Source organism: Candoia aspera, chromosome 1 (genome assembly GCF_035149785.1).
Source record: "Candoia aspera isolate rCanAsp1 chromosome 1, rCanAsp1.hap2, whole genome shotgun sequence".
Lineage (NCBI taxonomy): Eukaryota > Metazoa > Chordata > Lepidosauria > Squamata > Boidae > Candoia > Candoia aspera.
Window position 1 is genome coordinate 249,220,611 of NC_086153.1, and position 18,076 is coordinate 249,238,686.

The window sequence follows — 18,076 nt, forward strand, 5'->3', positions numbered from 1 at the left end:
CAGTAGGAGCAGGAGCAGCTTCCGACTTCCTGCTGGCTTCCCCGTTGACTTTGCTTATGGGAAGCTGGCAGGGAACATTAAAATCACTCCTGTTCCTTGGCTGACCCATGGAACTGCCTGCCCCTTTGCTGGGCAGAGGGGGAACAAAGGGAGCCACAGACCACAAGGAAAACTGTACCCCCACACCCCATCAGAGTGTCCCCAAGACCCCCTCCTTCCAGGGAGGAAGAGGGCTCTTCCGTCAGCTGCTGGCACACCCCAGCCAGCCCCATCTCACCAGCATTCAAGTTGCTCTCTCGCCTTTCCCTCACTGCCCACTGCCGTTAAGAGATTTCAAATTTCAGCCTCAGTTCCAAAGCAATCAATTGCCATTCACCCGTTGGGCCTTGCTGCCAGCTGATTGGGCACAGGGGCCAGAGGGAGGCAGGAAAGAGGGCAGGGATATGGATTTCCATCCTTCCTTGCACCACGCAACCTATGGGTTTCTGGGAAGTGTAGTTGGAGGGTGCGGTGGCGGTGAAGTGGCCACAACTTTGCTAAATGTCAATCCCACGGGAGTAATGGGTCTGGATTTTGGATGCATTCTGTAAGTTAGCCCCTTTGAGGTACCTGGTTCAAAAATTGTTGCCCTGCGATGCACCATTTTGCCCAATTTAAGGTTACAAATAAAAAAAAAAAGACCTTTAAGTTTTAGTTGTATATAGCCATTCTTTAAGGTGTTGTTTCTTGATCCTGGTCTTCTGTGGAATCCTAGTGGAATACCTTTTCCATCCATGCTAATTCATTCAAATTAGTATGCATTTCTGTGCTTATTTTCCTCTGACTTCTATACATGCCTTGTGTTGATTAATATCACTAGCCCATCTAGTACAATAATCCTGTTTGACTGGTGATAGCTCTTCAGGGACTAAGGCAAGATAATTTTTCAGGCTTGCTTTCTTGTCAGCTTTGATAGTACCCAGTGGAGAAAAGGTGGCTCAAGTGATGGTGGTCAAAGAAGGTGACTCATCTAGATTCCTTAACCTCTAACAGACTGGAGAAGAGCAGGAAGTTTGTGTAAGAAAGCAGGCTTCCTTCTTTGGAAAATAAGGCACAGATAGCTAAGTTTGGGTATTGTATAAGCCATTGGTGCCCAGTCTGGTTTCGCTTGGGGCCATAGGTAAACACAAGTCTATGTAGTTGAATGTGGGATGGGGAATGTATAGAATGGGGATGTGTAGAATAAAAAAAGGAAACCTTTAAACCCATTTTCTATTTACCTTAATGGCAATGTCCTCCATTCTTCCTCTCCTATATTATCCAGTCTTAATTTTAATGTTTTGAAAATCAGCAGCAGCTGAGGAATGGATTTTGGGGTGCACAAAATGCCTTGGGGAGGTAAATAACGTACAACCCTACTGTAAAATTTACACTGTAAACGAACAGTCAGTTGTTTCCTCATGGAGGAACTGATGGTTGGGGCCTAAAACCTGCTAAATGCTGCCTAGAACTTTTATTCATTATATATTGCAGTATTCTTATTGCTTTCCTCTCGTTTCACAGATTGATTATCTTTACTGCTAAAGATTTCTATTAACGTTGGCTGGCCTGAGTGCTTCATTTGGACTGGAAAGTCATGTTAGAAATGTCTTAACAGAAGATTAAATAGTAGCAGGGAAATTGGTATGCTACAGTTGATCATTGGTCAATGTATGCTGATAGTTGGAAATTGTGATTGTTTTCTACCCATTCTGTTGCTCTTGCTACCAAACGCACATGCCCGCAGAGCTCTTCAGGAGACATCACACTGATCAAGATGTATGTTTTCCTTTAAGAATCATTCTCTCCAGGGATCAAGATAGTTATTTCTAGCAGCTCCATTTCTCTGCCTCTGTTTTTTGTTAGCATCATTTAGCATAGCTGATGTTGTAGAAAAAAAATGTTTGATTTGGATAAATAGATCTTCATTCTGAAAATGTTCAGCCATCAGGGAGCATGAAGGAAGAAACAGATAAAGGTGAAGTAAAGATGGAAAATATAAGCCAATACTATTTGGCTTCATGCACAGAATTATACAACCACCATGTCATTAAAAACCACACACGCAAAGAACTGCCTTCCTGGATTTCTTCTATGTTTCCTATGCACAAAATGACTATGTTAAGTCATTTTTAATTTGAACACTAGGTGGCTCTATATGCATATTATTTATTGCCCTTAAGTCTTTTTTTTCACACAAGTGAAGTAACCCCAAATTTGTAAACAATGCCCTAAATGCAAGTATCACTTTCTGTAACAAACTGCTGTTTCTGCTTAACCTAAATCCTGTATTCTAGCACTGTAACTATACACACATATTTGCACATGCTTGCATTTAGTAAATGCATGAATGAGGGTGGGGAATGGGGAATTAATATATGCTATATCCCACTATATTATAAATGGGATATACCTGAGCATAGGGTAGCCTTCAGATTGTGCCTTTTTTACAAAAAGCAATGGGAGAGAAAAGGTGGCAGTTTTGCTGAGCAGAGATATTAATGCTACAATAGATACACTGGTACTACTCTGATGCAATGCAACCCTGGCACATTTTCTTAGCTGGTGAAACCTTTTAAGTGCAGCCTAGCTGGGTGTCAGCAGGAAGACCGCAGAGGGCAGTAGCATTCTTAACCTGAGTTGACATCACATAGATCATGCTATCACCCTATGCCAGTGCAAATATGCACAGATAGTTAGCACAAAGAATTTCCTTCCTACTGAATTTAGTGGATGTGGGAAATAAATAAACAAACAAACAAATAAATAAATATTAATTAATTAATTTGGGGCGGTGCCTCTGAATCAGTGTTTTTTCCTGGAAACTGCCTGGGCTAGTCCCTGCAGTTTTTTTGGCAAGGTTTCGGAAGTGGTTCGCCATTGCTGCCTTCTTTCTAGGGCTAAGAAAGAGTGACAGGCCCAAGGTCTCCCAGCTGGGTTTGTGTCTAAGGCAGGACTAGAACTCACGGTCTCCCAGTTTCTAGCCCAGTGCCTTCACCACTACATCAAACTTGCTGAACAAAACATACCACCCTTCAAAATTATCCTGCTCGTGTGACCCTGAAATAAGTAAAGGATAGGTGTAAATCAAACCTAGTCTCAATACTCTGACACCAGCATAACTTCATGCAGAGGGACTACTCCTCAGACAGAATGATGCACAACATACAGTAGTGCTTTCTTTCTTCGATCTTAGTGGTGCACCTTAAGAGCTCCCTGAAGGGAGTTGGAAATAGCTTTTCTCTGTCATTTTCACTGGAATTTCAACTTCTTTCTTCTGTCCCTTGACCTTTACTTATGTTCCTTAATCAGCACATTGCTTGGGACTTCTGATACTGCCATAGGGAACTTCAAATATGCTGACCTTGGATCTGTCTGTATGTGGTGCCTATATAACTGCTATAAAAAGAAAAAGAAAACCTAAAACAAAGTCCAGAAATACACATGTGAAATGAGTTAAAAAAACAAGCAGACAGACAAAACCATGTGCATTGGCTGCCCAGATAGCCCTATTTTAAGGATATTAATTACTCTTATGTCTCAGGGTATTACCAAAGTATGTAGTTTATGTTTAAAAATACCTTTATGTAATGGAGGTCTTTCAACTCATCCAATCATGGGCATCCAGATTTTTGTAGCCCAGATTTGGGAGCCCAAGTTACAATTCTGTTGTTGAGTGAAGAACTTGATACTTGTCAACCTTTTGGATGTTGGGTCAATGTTTCTCTCTTCCAATTTTTTCAGTGCCATCTTGTGAATTTTCATAGCTTATATACCTCCTGTATATATCACATGATACTTTTTTGTGTTTTTTTCCTATCTGTGGTGCCTACTGCTTAAACAAATGATAGCCAGAATCCACATTTTGGTAAATATTCATTACTGGCACTTTTGAAGTTTGGCATTTTCACTAGCAGTCCTTTGTTCTTCATCATAGCTAGTTTCTTCCTTAAATCAAATGAATTCTATTGGTGTTTTGACTCTGCTCATAGCATCAAATAATATTTAGAGCATTTTATTAATTGTATTTTTCCCCTTGGTGACATTAGGTATTTGAATTCTAATTTATTCTTCCCAGTATATAAGCATCATTTAAGGATCTTTGGTGGGGAAAGGATTAGAGCATCAACAAGCATATAACAAATATTTTGGTCACTTTTTAACTCAGTTAAATAACCTAAGGATAGCAACTCTGTGTTGGGTTGTGGCCTTTTAATAGAGATAGTAGGTCTGTTTAGGTTCTACTACCAGCCTCTGTGTTAGATAATGCCTGTGTCAGATGATACAGAATAAATGCTACATTTTGTATGAGCGGTTTCAAAGGCTCGTGAATCATTAAATTGATTTGGAAGTAGCATTTGATGCAATACTTTTCCATTTTTACTGCAGTTTCTAGGCAAAAGACCCAGCCTACTAATTTAGGATGTATAATGGTTATATGCTTTTCCTTTTCCCTTGTATCTGATGACATGAACTATAGCTTACTAAAGCTTATGCCTTTTAATAAAATTTGTTAGTCTGAAAAGAGGCTACCAGATTCCAATTTTTCTCCTCTCTTTTAATAATTCTTTTCTGCCATTGGACTTGCAATGGTGGATTTTGCTTACTTGATCATACTAAAGAAGCCACAACATTTTCATAGAATATAAACATTGAATATAAACATTCAGGACTTGTTCTGTCATTAAGCAGAAAAAGGGAATTCCCTCAGACAGCAGACCTGGGGAGGCTTCAGGGATGGAGTTGTTGACAGATCATGATCTATCTTCCTAGGCAGCCTGTCCTGTGCCCCCAAAACTAGCTGGCTACTTCCAGGTAGAGTGAAAAATCCTCTCCCACTGCCCGCATTCCAGTTGCTTTTGCCCATAGTGTTGAGAAAGGTGCTATCTCGTTCTTTACTCCAAGTAACAGAGTATCTTGGGCTAGACCTCTCAGCTAACAGTCCTGTCTCCTGTGTTCTGGTGACAAAGCTTTTGACTGCTACTGACTAGAACCTCTTGTGCAGTGGGAATAACTGTGAGAGCCAGGCTCTTCTAAGGGAAAGGCAGGAAAGAAGAACTAGAAACATATGTACTAGTATAAGCAATCCAGTGCAGTGAAGTGTGTTCTGAGCTCTACATTGGAGAAACCAAACAGCCTTTACACAAGAGGATGGCCCAGCACAGGAGGAGCAACACCACAGGACCAGAATCAGCAGTTTACCTCCATCTAAAAGAAAAAGGACACTCATTTGAGGACAATAATGTTCATATTTTGGACAGATAAGATCGGTGGTTTGAGAGAGGGGTTAAGGAATCCATTCATGCCAAAGTGGAAAATCCTTCTCTCAATAGAGACGGAGGCCTCAGATGCAACTTGTCCCCCATTTTTCATGCTGCTCTTTCATTAGTCCCCAGGAAGGTTAAGACCACTTCACAAGTTCACCAGGAAGGCCACACTTAACAATTCACTTGGGGATGAGCGAGGGATTTAGGAGTAGGACATCACAAAGACAATCCACACCTCATGGCACAATTAACAAGCCATTCAGGTGTAGGGACAATGCAGCCACCCTGGAAGACATATATGGGGTCCCCTTACCAACCTTTGCCCAGACTGAAGAAGCTGCTTGGACAAGCAGCGAAACGTTTCAACCAAAAAAGAAATTCAGTTGCCATGACTCAACCTACAGACAATTCCACCTGGATGACTGAGAATCTTCATCAACTTATTATTATTATTATTATTATTATTATTATTTTATCCCACCTTTTGTATATATAACTCAAGGTGATGAACACACCTAATACTCCTGCCACTTATTTTCCCCATAACAACAACCCTGTGAGGTGAGTTGGGCTGAGAGAGTGACTGGCCCAAAGTCACCCAGCCGGCTTTCATGCCTGAGGCGGGACTAGAACTCATAAGTCTCCTGGTTTCTAGGCCAGCTAGAAACCACAGGTCCCCCAACATTGTTACCATATTTTAATTCTGTTTCATAATTTGAATATTTGTGAATTGTAATCCATTTTTTTAGTACTGTCACATGTCCTTGGTATTCCTGACTATAGGGTCCCTCCAGCCCTGCGGGTCTCTCCTGTCCCAAATCAAGGAAGATAAAATGTGGTCGGGGATTGACCATGAAATTTGTATATTAAGAAAAGATACTTACATTTGCAAGTAAGAATTTTCATCCTAAGTAATTCTTCTATGATAAAGATATTTAGAATGGTTTTACTTCCTACCTTGTGTTGTTTCTCTCTTCCTTTCCAATCTTTTGGGTTGGAATCTGGAGTTGGATACTTTGCATGGTTGGTCCCACTATTCCCATGCTAGACTTGGAAAGTAAAGGTCAGAGAACTATACATTGGAATCTGCTAATACTGATTTTCTTCCTTTCAAAAATGCTTAATAGGTTTTGGTCTTTTCCTCATTTAGGCATAGGAAAAATGGAGAGTAGTAGCAGCTTCCTGTGTAAAGGAAAAGTAACACAGCTTGGTCCATACTGTAGGATAACTGAGCAGCTTTTTCCATATCCACTAACTAGACAAAAGGCATGTAGAAATCCTATGCAGATAAGGTCCTTGTGGCTTTCTTTCTTTGTCCAATCTCAGCTTCCACTTTATTTTGCAATGCATTTGGCAGATGTGCTGGCCAATGTAAGGCTGTATCCAGATGCAAACCTTCAGAAGATTTCTAATACTTCCAAGAAGTTATTGTTCTGCTGCAAGCTATAATTGGAACAGTAACACATACTCCACATGCCAGTGCTTTTAACATGTATATGTAACAGGGGACACTTGTGCACAGATACGTGGGATGTGATAGATCAGGATCCACACCCTACACTCTTTCATAACTCCCGTGAAGAGCTCACTAGGGAGGGGAGCCACCAGCCACTTTTCTCATGAGGAATCCTTTACCAACAGCTTACTGAGAAACAATGATGGTTAGCTGCCCAGAGTCACTGGTTTGAGATGGGCGACTAAACAAATTGAATAAATAAATAATAACAACTTGAAGGGAAAGTATCTGCTAAGGCTGGTCCTTTTTCCCAGAATGAGCATCACTGATTAAGAAGTAAAGATCTTTAGTACATACAGCAGGGCAAAGAAATGAAAGAAAGTTGGAAAGAAACACACACACAAAAAGGGTGAGGGATGATCTATTGCTTCTGAGCAGAATGATCTCATCAGCTGCTCCTCCAGCCCAGGATCTCCCACCAACACACGCAGAAAAAATAAAGATACCATGATTTGTACATATAACAAAGCAAAACATACAACGCATATAGCTTCACTGGGTTATGGATCTCTGACCTGATTTCCTGGTCCACAACCCCAATTTCTAAAGTTTGGGGCTTCTTTTTTCACCTGGCTTTCAGCCAGCCACCGAGCAGAGATGACCCTCCTTCTTGCACAAAAGGCAAAGACAAAGACAAAGACAAAAGAGACAGTATCCATTTCTCAGTAAAACACACACACATGCTTGAGAACAGAATTCTGGCTCTCGACCGACTCCTCAGCTCTTGACTTTCCCAGGCTTCAGGCTCTGGTCAGCTTGTTTTTCCTTAATTCGTTCAGGAACTGAACCTCTTGGAATCCAATTTCCCCCCTTTCACTATATTTTGTTACTCTGCATCCACACTCATGCGAGACCTAGCTGTGTGTGGGCGAGGAAAGAATTACCCCTTTTCTTCCCTTGCCATCCATCCATCCATCCATCCATCCCAGCCTGGGAACTAGAATCAGCAATCCACTGCAAGCTTTCTGCATGTTTCAGGGTTGTCTGCCCTTTTCATTACAAACATGCTATTTAGCTAAATTTAATTAAATGTAAACTAATGCTTCTCCTTTAAAGCAGAATTTATTTAATAAACAATGAACAACTGCCTGGGTCACGGTGGTGGGAAGAATGACTAGGCTAGTGATGTTATTCATTTTCAACCTCTGTGTAGCTTCTGCTGTAAATACACACAACTGATCTTTCTCAGAGCTCTACCTCTAATTAGTGAATTAGTTGCTTGAATTGTAAGTGAATGCATATATAAATTTTCCAGCTTAAACTTCTCTTTGACCACTAAGATTAGTGGCATTCTAGTCTGCCAATAGTTTTACCTGGTTATTTCTTCCTTCAACATGCCTAGAGCTAGGCTGACCATACGTACCGTTTTGAACGGGACAGTCCCCCTTTTTTTTAACATTTCCTGACCGTCCCATCATTTTAATATAAATGTCAATCTTGTCCATTGCGAAAAGCAGGGAAAAAATTGAAATTGAAATTGAAATTGAAATTGAGAAGGAGGCTGACTTACCCACTGGCAGTAGTTCTCAATCCGGCGGGAAATCTAGAGTGGAACCGCAGGAACAGCTGATTGGCGGTGAGCAAAAGGAAGAGTCGCTGCCGCCAATCAGTGCAGTGGAAAACGGTCAGAAAAGCACGCCCAGCAGAAAAGAAGCCGGTTGGCTCTCAGGCCAAAATGGCGGGAAGAAAATAAAATAAAAGGGCATGCCAGAGAGGAACAGGTTGTCAGGGACAACCATTCACTAGACTCCTCCGTTCCTGTTCTTCTGCCCCAGCTTGCCACCACCCTCAGCCCTCCTGCACTTCTCCAGCCTGCTGCCGCCTCTGTTCATGTCCTCCCATCCCAACTCGCCGCCGCCCTCAGCCCTCCTGCAACCTCTCCGCCCAATGCCACCCCTGCACCAGCCTCTCTGGACCCAACCACTGCCGCACCTCCTCCTCCTGCACCTTCCCAGCAAGGACCAGCAAATGGATCTTAAAAACTCTTTAAAACTTTTATCGTCTTACTTTTTTATGAATACGGAATATTACATAATATTACACAAGTTTAACCCCGTCCCATTTTGCCATCCCAATGTCCTGTTTTTGTCTCAAGGAAATATGGTCAGCCTACCTAGAGCTTCCTAATTATGCTGGCTTCTCTAGCAAATCCTACTTTTCTCTACTTTTACCGCTGCCCCCATACATCATACCCTTGAATTGAAGCAGCTTATAAAGATAATCACTAAGAGTCCACACTGACTTCACACTGATTATGTGACTTCATGGCACATAATCAATCAATCAATATAGATAATCATATAAACAATTCTATACATTAATGTTTCACTATACTTCTTGCCAAAGTATTCTGCTGCATGTTAACTCCAGTCTTCAGTCCTGTGCTGTTCCATCCTTATTATAATGATTCATACTATTAAAGCATAATGGAAATTCAGAAACCTATGCAGATTTTTTTTCCTGGGCAGTAGGCCCTGGCTAGTGACAATATACCATCTCTCTTCAGAGAGAAGCTAAAGTGGGTAAAAGGTGATCGCCCTTTAATCAAACTCTGTTTTAGTCATATTGTTGTCATTCACCAGGCTCTTGGGCTAGAAATAGATCCAGCAAGGGCTGGAGGGAGATGTGAGCAAGGGGTTGTGGACAGGCAAGGGACAGATTACATAATCATTCTTCTTTACCAATGCCATAGTGTTAAGCAGAAAGCCAGTGTAAGTTATAGTTGAATATATAGGCCCAACTGATCATATTGCTAATCGTAGAGTTTAATCTAAATGCAGACTTTACTGAGAAAATGGGAAAGCAAGAATTTGGCTAGATATTTGCAGAAGTAGTTCAGCATGCAAGAGAGGTATTTATAGCAACCTAGCCTTCAAAGTCTACCCTGTATATGCTGACCTGAGTAGGTGGCACTGAAAATGTTTATGTCCAGATAAGGAAAAATTAGAAGTTGCCAATATATAAAGGGCTGTACAGTGCTTACTGTCCAGGCACTCTGTTAGTGTTCTGAAGAAAATATAAGGTGGAGAAACCCTGGGTTGGTCTGATTGTTAATGTAATCTAAAAGCCATTACACTGCAACCACCTTGGCAGCTGAAGGACCTGGTGATCTCTTTTCTACTTTTTGTTTAGCAAACCTCTGAGGGTGTTTCCTTCAAGAGGAATAACAGCAGCTTGTGGCACAAATCTAAGAAACTGCAGGGTTTTCCCACTGGGACCTCAGAACATTTCTGTAATCATTGGCACTTCAATTCCCCAATCCATCAAAAGCACTGATCTATCATTAGGACAGAAAGGCCTGGCATCCATGGGGTCACGAAGAGTCGGACATGACTTAACAACTGAACAACCACCACCATTATCTTCAAACCTGCTAATCTGTAAATTGACAAACAGAAGCAAAAATCATTCCTCTGCCCCAATCAGCTGCAGAAACTCTTTCACCCTTACTCCCTGTAAAAGGTAAATTTAAAAACTGGTTGCACAGACATCCCAGTCCACATACTTAGCTAATGTTCTGTGCATTTGTTTGGCTGAAGGCCAAACAAACCAATAAAATCCCAGTAGTTCTTATGAGGGGGAGCTGAAATGGCATCAAGCCATCCTCCCTCTTGAAAGAACTGAAGCCCAGGAGCCGATAAGTGCAACATAGTAAGAGTTCCTGCAAATGGTAGACTGGATCATGCAACATCCAAACAGCATGTTTTGTTTTTTTTAAGTTTACTGCAGCTTCAAAGACATTGCAGCTGAGCCAGAAACACATCTGCTCAGGTCTCAACCACAGCTGTTTCATGGGATTATAGAGGTCCCAGGTGGACATTGAATTGGCATAGAGGTGTCACATGAAAGTATCCTAATAGGCAATAATAGACCCTCTCTCCGGCGGGGGGGGGGGGGTGATGTCACTGTTTCTACTTCCTCCAGCATTAGGGCATGAAAAAGCAGTTTGCAGGGAGAACTGAGTTAGTAGGGGAAGCATGATTACATGTGCTCAGCTGCAAACTAATGTGGCAGAGAGGTAGGGTTCCAAAGCAATGTGTTTACTTCAAGAACTGACCTTATTTGATGTGTTCTGTTTGGTAGTTTGTCCACTTTTTAATGTATAACTTTTATATTTGCAATTATAAAAAGGCCTACAATTTGTATCGTACAAATTGAACCCTGTATTTGTAATTTTCTTTACTGAACAAACAGGGACAGTGGAAAACAGCTTTTCTTACAAGGGCTACTTGGAGGGAAAAAATGGAGCTTGTATTTTTGCTTTCTTCTTTTCCTCAAATTCTGGAGTACAGTAAATACAAGGAAATCTCTCATGAGATTTAAATCTAATAATCTAAAATCTATGTAGCTGAGCAGATTTCATTCCTTGCATGCCTGCTGTTTACATAATATCAGCAAGGTCATGACAAATAAAATGCCAGCAAATCAAATGTTTTGTTTAGAATGCATGTGGGGCTGTACATATTTTAAAGAAATGTGACATGAGAAATGCAGCATGTGGTGACTAGTTTACACTGCTTGTGACCTATGTGTACAGTTCTTAAGATTATGTGAATTATGACCTGTTTATATAAGGCGGTACCTATCAGAAGTGGGGAATATGGTGTCTATTGAGTAATATTTGTTAGGTGTATGAGTTTTCCAGTTATACTGTCAATAAGGATATAGTGCAGCTAGAGGAGGTTTAAAGGGAGTCAACTAAGATGATAAAGGGGCTGGAGCAACTTCCCTATGAGGAAAGATTGAGAAATTTGGGGCTTTTTATTCTAGAGAGGAGGTGTGACAGGCTGTGAGAATAACCTTGGGAGACAGGAGGAGGAGCAGGAGCTGCAGCCTAGACAATGGTCCAACGAAAGATATCTCAGCCAGCCCATGGAGAGAACGGGGAAGTGGAAAGTGCCTCAGAAGGGACCCTCCCTAGTTCTCTGGAAAGTAAAAGTAAGGGGTGTGGGGGAGAAGGGCTTTCAGACCTGCAAGATTCTGTTACTGTAACCTTACAATAAAGGCAGCATTATTTCTTCTGGTTTTAGGTTTCTGTCTGAACAACCTTGAAGGGCTGACAGGAAGCAAATGAGAGGGGACATGTTTAAGGTTTACAAAATTATGCATGGTGTAGATAAGGTGGACAAGGAAAAGCTATTTTCCCTTTCCCAAAATTTTAGAACCAGAGGCCACCCAACAAAATTGATCCTGAAAGAATCAGGATAGACAAAAATATATTTTTTTTACACAACATGTAATTAAACTTTGGAATTTGCTAACATGAGATGTGAAGCTAGCTAGCAGCTTGGCTGGCAACTTCACTGGCTTCAAAAAGGGTTGGACCAATTCATGGAAGTCATGGAGGTCAATGGCTATCAGCCTTGATGGCAGTGAAGGCCATCTGCTGGGAGACTAGTGGGCTTCCCTGTGCAGTTGGTTGGCTACTCTGAGAACAGACTGCTGGACTAGATGGGCCAGAGGTCTGATCCAGCAGGGCATTGCTTATGTTCTTACACACTGTGATGGAAATCACTAAGAATCTTGTTTTGTTATCTAGACCCTATACATTTTCAAATTTTCTGAAAAAAATTCACTAATCAAGAGGGATTTGAATGCAAGCTTCTTGGCTTCTGTACCTGATTCATGGCAAGCTTCTTTTAATACTGACTGATGTTCCAAAATAGTTTGCAATATGGCATGGGGGCCAGCTTCAGATTGAAAAAAAGCTCTTGAATGAACTTCATGTAGCTGTTTGGGTCCTGGCCATACTCTACAGTGGGAAGATTTAAGTTTGCTGTCAAGCTCCACACACTTAGTTGGTGGTGAAAAGGAGCTATGTTTAGCATGTTATAGCAAGTAAATCTTTCATGAGTTTCCCATTTATATACAAGACAATGATTTATTTTACTTTCCATCAGGAGGAAATTGTTCTAAGCAGTACAGTATTGAGCCTTGTCCCAGATTGGTAGAGAAATATTTGCAGGTTATATAGTTTGGTTAATATCAACCTAGAAACAAAAGATAAAATGGACCTAAAGTCACTCTGTTCCCATGGGATCTATCTTACATATTCAGTGTGCATTTATGTTGACTCATTCATTTATTTTTTCAACTTAATTTAATTTATTGATGTTAGCATGGAGAAGTCCCTTTGGTATAAAGAAGAGGCAGTGAAATAATGCCATAAAAGGTATTTCTCTGGGATTATGATGATGAGCAGAGGGATAAATTACTTTGGAAGGAATACAGCCTCAGCAAAGACAGTAATAATATAAAAACAAATACATTAATCTTACTAAAGCAAGTATATACCTGAATATCTATTTATTAACTAGATACAGGCTGATGCCCATTACCTACTTAGTCTTCATAGTCTCACTGGGATGCAATCCATAACAGAATAAAATGAATACACTCTTTCTCTCATCTTACATCACAATATCTAAACTGTGGCTTCCTTCCATGGAGTTGGCAGCAGCACTTTATTTCTGAACAGGAGATGCAGAGAGCCTACTTGGAATGAAGAACTCTGATTTTTTACCAATCAAAGGGCATTGTGCAGTTACTCCACCTTTTTCTTCTTAAACGCTTTCAATTAAAGAAAAAAAGATGGAAACCCCAGTAGAAAAATATGGGACAATCTTGAATAGAAAACAATTCTTAAATGTGGCAAGGCAAGAAGTCCAATTAACTGTCATGCCATTCATAGAACATGGCCCTCTAACTAAGATCTTAGGCTTCAACATGTTATTCAGATGTTGAGTACCATACCCAAATATAAGCCTTTCTCTTTTTGGAATACAGAATTACCTTTCTATGTCTTCAGATCTTGGTTGTTATTATTACATAACCTTCAAAGATTCATATCATGAATTAATCTTCTTGACCTTGACCTCTCCCTCCTCACAGCAACAACCCTGGTTTAGGTTCTCTGTAATAATGGGCACAATGTCTGTATCAACCACTCCAAAGAGGCACATTTAAATTCCACTGATTTCAAGGGGAGAGCTATACAGCAGTTTGCATCTCTGCAGATGAAATCAGCGCGACTTAAAATTGCGCCACTGTGCTGGGATGGTGCTCCATAAGTCTTAAGTTTGTCTTTTCCAACTACAGTTACTACTTATTGCATCAAGAAGACGCTCAGACGCACTGATGGGAGCCACAGGGAAGTGGAAAGGCCAGGAAACAGCCCACCCACTCTCCTCCGGCCTTTCCACTTCCCTACATCCCGCGTGAAAGGGGATCCTTCCCGCGTCTGGCGTCGCCACTCCAGGGCCGCTGCGAGGCGCGCACCAGACCCTCTCCCGCAATAGCCTCCAGCCGGGCTACGCTTTAACGCAGCTCCGGAAAGGAGGCGTCCTCCGCCTTTGCCAAGACTCCTGCAAGGCGTGTCGCCGCCGCGCCCCGGCGTTATCTCTGCCTTTCCACCAGAGGGACTGAGCCGGCTCGGAGACCCGGCCCTTCTTCTTCTTCCTTGAGAAAAGAAGTTTCCTCTTCACACTCCGGATTCAAGGAGAAGAGCTCCGATTGGCGCCCCAGCAGGGAAAGACGACCCATCCATCTCCTGGATTCCCGGTAGACAAGCTCGCCCGCGAGAGAACCGCCGAGGGCACCTGGCTGAGGTAGAGGCTGCGTGCGTGCGCTCGTCCTGCCACCCATGCCGCGCATTGTCACCCTGGGGAGAGCGGGGGACTTTCAATGCCGGCCGAGGCGGTCCAGCCGGGCAGGGCAACGAACGGTTGCCTTTGCTAGCCCTGCATCGGAACAGAGGGGGACAGCGTAGAGCGGGCGGAGGAGGGAAGCCGCGGCTCGGGCTTAACCCTCGCAACGTTTTGTGGGGCTTGGTGTAGGGGTCGCACGCACGTCCTCCAGAGGGGCGCGCGCGCGCATCTTCGGGCGCGCTGTCCACCGGCGTACAGCGGTGCCTGGGACGAGCCTCTCCGCATCCGGAAAGACGAATATTTGCATATTAAGCCTCTCTGGTCTGGGCTGTTGCCAAGCCCCTGGAAAGAAGCGGGCAGCGGGAGGGGGACCCCCTGCCGGAGCAGGGTGCCGCCGGCCTGGCCGACTGCTACACTAGCCGGCCGCGGCAGCTGCGGCACTCGGGGGAGATGAATGCGGCAGCTTCTGACCGCGACGGCTCCTCCCCCTTCTGCCTCCTTCCCAGACCAGGCCGACCGGCTCGGGTGAAACCTCCTTGCCCAGCAGCCAAAAGCAGCCCGGTTCGGCGAGCTCCACCATGACTGCTCCTGGGGCGCTCGGTAAGTCTCCGTTGCCGCTAAGTCGGAAACCGGGCGAAGGCGCAGAGCTCATCCTGGAGGGTGGGAGCGGACTGCAAGCGCGCCGCTGTCCCCGGGACGGAGGAAGATAATGCTCGGGCACCTGCAGAACTGCTCAGCCCGAGGCGGGTGGTGGTGGTGGTGTCCCCTTTCCCGGCTGGGGCTCCCATCCCTTGGCCGCGGTCGGCTGCCTGCCTCCCCGCCTCCCTGCGTCCATCATCTTCGCCACTCTTTTTTCTTAATGGCTTGTAATATAAAATATTCAAGCGCTAGGATCTCACTCGATAATTGGCCTCGGATTCGACGTCTCGAAAGGGGAAAGGAGCGAGCCGCCTCCGAAGAGATTAAAGGAGGATCTGCTTAACTTAGAGGGGGTGGGGTGGGCAAAACCTATCTTATATGCAGGCATTACTTCTTAAAGGACAAGAGAAAAAGTACATTTCAAGAACAGCAAAACAATTCATTTAATAATTTCAGGGCTCTCCCAGCATCTTGTGTTTCATTCATTTTGTCCTGTTACTCCTGTTCCTACCAAACAACTCATTTCACTTGGGGTTTTGAAGTTTCTCCTTTGCAGATCATTAATTAGGTAAGTGTACAGGAGGAAGCAGATGCAGTGACATCATCAGATTTAGCCAGCTTCAGTGGCTCATGCATACTGCACATCCCATCACAGCACCCCCTTGAATTTCTCAGTGCTCACTGAATTTAATCTTGGAAAGTTTATTTGTGTGTGTGTGTGTGTGTGTGTGTGTGAGATAGATAGATAGATAGATAGATAGATAGATAGATAGATAGATAGATAGATAGATAGATATAGGAACAAAGTATAGCCTGGAAGTGTGAGCTTCCTTCTTATTTTTTTAGCCAGCAAATGAGGCCTGGTTATAGTGTTGTATATACAAACACACATATACACACACACACATACAGTACATACATACATAGTTTACATATCTGTGATATAACTGCAGCAATAAAACCTCTGTACCTGAGTTATGAAGCTTCTCTTTATCTAGTAAATATAATATTTATATATTTACATATGATTCTATCTAGAACAGAGAATTGTACTTAAAACTTGCATTGTTTGTTGCTTACCACAGGATATTACTCTGAGCGGGTGCTTTTAGAAACCTTGTTACAGAGACAAGAAATAGGAAATGAAATACCTCATTATGCAGAAATAGGGAAGTTAAAATACTTTACTTCTTTATTAAGTATCAGAATAGATCAGTATTTGATGTCAGGAACTGTTATTAGGATGAACCTAGATGTCAGTCTGCAAAAAACCTTTGGAACTGTTAGGCTGGAACTATTACATTGTTTCTTAGGCCAACAAACCTGTGTATCAACAACTGGCTAGCTGTATTATGTTTGTGGGACTATTCTTCTGCACATCTGGGAAAAAATACCTGATCAGAAGTATACCAAGTATACCAAGTTACCAAGTTAACATTGTTTTTGGTTTTGTTTCCTTCTGGATCAATGAGTTGAAGCATAATCCAAGCAATGTTAATTCTCTTTTAAAAATCCTATTGTTATCAGTCATGGAAATTAAGGACCTTGTTTAACTCTTTCACTGAAATGAATAAGTCTTGAAGCTCCAATTTTACAGTCATTAGCTGAATATAATTCATTTATTTTAATTTAATTAGATTTAAATCAAATTTAGTTCTCTGTGTTGGTCTCACCCTTTTCTTGCACAGCCAACTCTTGAAATATGGTGCCTGGCATATCAGTTCAAGTCCAAATGTTGTATTTGGCTCAAAAAGCTTTGAACAGTCCTATTTTAGGGGCAGGGTGCCTTCATTCAAAACAAACTGAAGCTAGTCTCTGTGATACTTATTTGATGTCAAGAATAAGGTGAAAAAGAGTAGAGAAAAAGGTGGGACTGGTTTACTAAATTTATGCTGTACCTTTCCTCCTGGAGCTAGAGGTGTTATTCTTACAGCAGATCTCTGAGATATGTTGGGCTGAGAACAGTGGCTAAGCAAAAAGTCAATTGAACATATGTGAGCTCCTTTGTATGTCCCATCATGAGTATAGGGGTTTCTTGGGGGGCAAGAGGGGATTAGGATTAGTGATTAAGTGCATGTCACAATGCAAATGCCATCCCTTATGTATTTGTGTGTGACATTGCGATGTGATGTTGGAGCTTGCATAGTGATGTCATGACACATTTCGTCCTTTCATCATCATTGTGGTTAGGAATGGATGCCCATGCATTTTAGGCTCTTTAAGCCAAATCTTAAGAGACCTAGTTTGGTGTAGTCGCTGAGGTACTGGGCTAGAAACCAGGAGACTGTGAGTCCTAATCCTGCCTTAGGAGCAAAGCCAACTTTGGGCCAATTGCTCCCTCTCAGCCCTAGGAAGAAGGCAATGGCAAACCAGTTCTGAAAACCTTGTCAAAAAAACCCTGCAGGGACTTGTCTAGGCAGTCACCAGGAGTCAAGACTGATGTAAAAGTACAACTTCCCAACCTCAAATGTTACACTTACTATGTACACTCTATACCTGAGTGGCTGCTATTTAGGGTTTATAGAAAACAGAATTTCAAATCTATAACAAACTGGTTCCAAATGTTAATGTCTCTAAGTGCAAAATTGCAGCTGTTCTGGGCTTGGAAAAAGTAGTAAATCTACGATTTAGTTCAAGAACTGTACATGACAGCAGGTAAGAGAATGGCATGCAAATGTTTGTTAACTGCAATTTTTGGCTTGTATGTCTTGCAGACATACCCTTGGAATGATCCAAATCACCCACTCAGTATCCCAGCTGAGTTTAGCCACGGGGAACTAGTCCTAGTTAAACAGCCTTTACTATGTTAACTTTACTCTAATAGATTTTGTGCTGTGTCCTGATTCTTAATACATATGGATACAAAACAAGGAAAGCTAAATATACTTTATGCTGTTAAATATTTCACAATATAAATATTTTATTAACTGTAGAAACAATGACATGAAATATTGCAATACTGAAATATCCATTGTAGATTCATGTAGAGA

The 18,076-nt window shown here is 42.2% G+C and overlaps 1 protein-coding gene across 2 annotated transcripts in view; it reads left to right on the top strand.

Annotated features, from left to right (window-relative positions):
- The first annotated feature begins 14,206 nt into the window (after positions 1 to 14,206).
- AMPD3 (adenosine monophosphate deaminase 3) overlaps positions 14,207 to 18,076 on the top strand; it is a 40,399-nt gene continuing 36,529 nt past the window's right edge. The window contains exons 1-2 of one of the 2 annotated variants that reach the window (XM_063289457.1): positions 14,207 to 14,408; positions 14,954 to 15,047. In XM_063289457.1, the coding sequence (XP_063145527.1) occupies positions 15,026 to 15,047 (22 nt within the window). In that variant the 5' untranslated portion in view covers positions 14,207 to 14,408; positions 14,954 to 15,025. The remainder of the gene's footprint in view (positions 14,409 to 14,953; positions 15,048 to 18,076) is intronic. The other variant, XM_063289458.1, reaches the window with a different exon arrangement.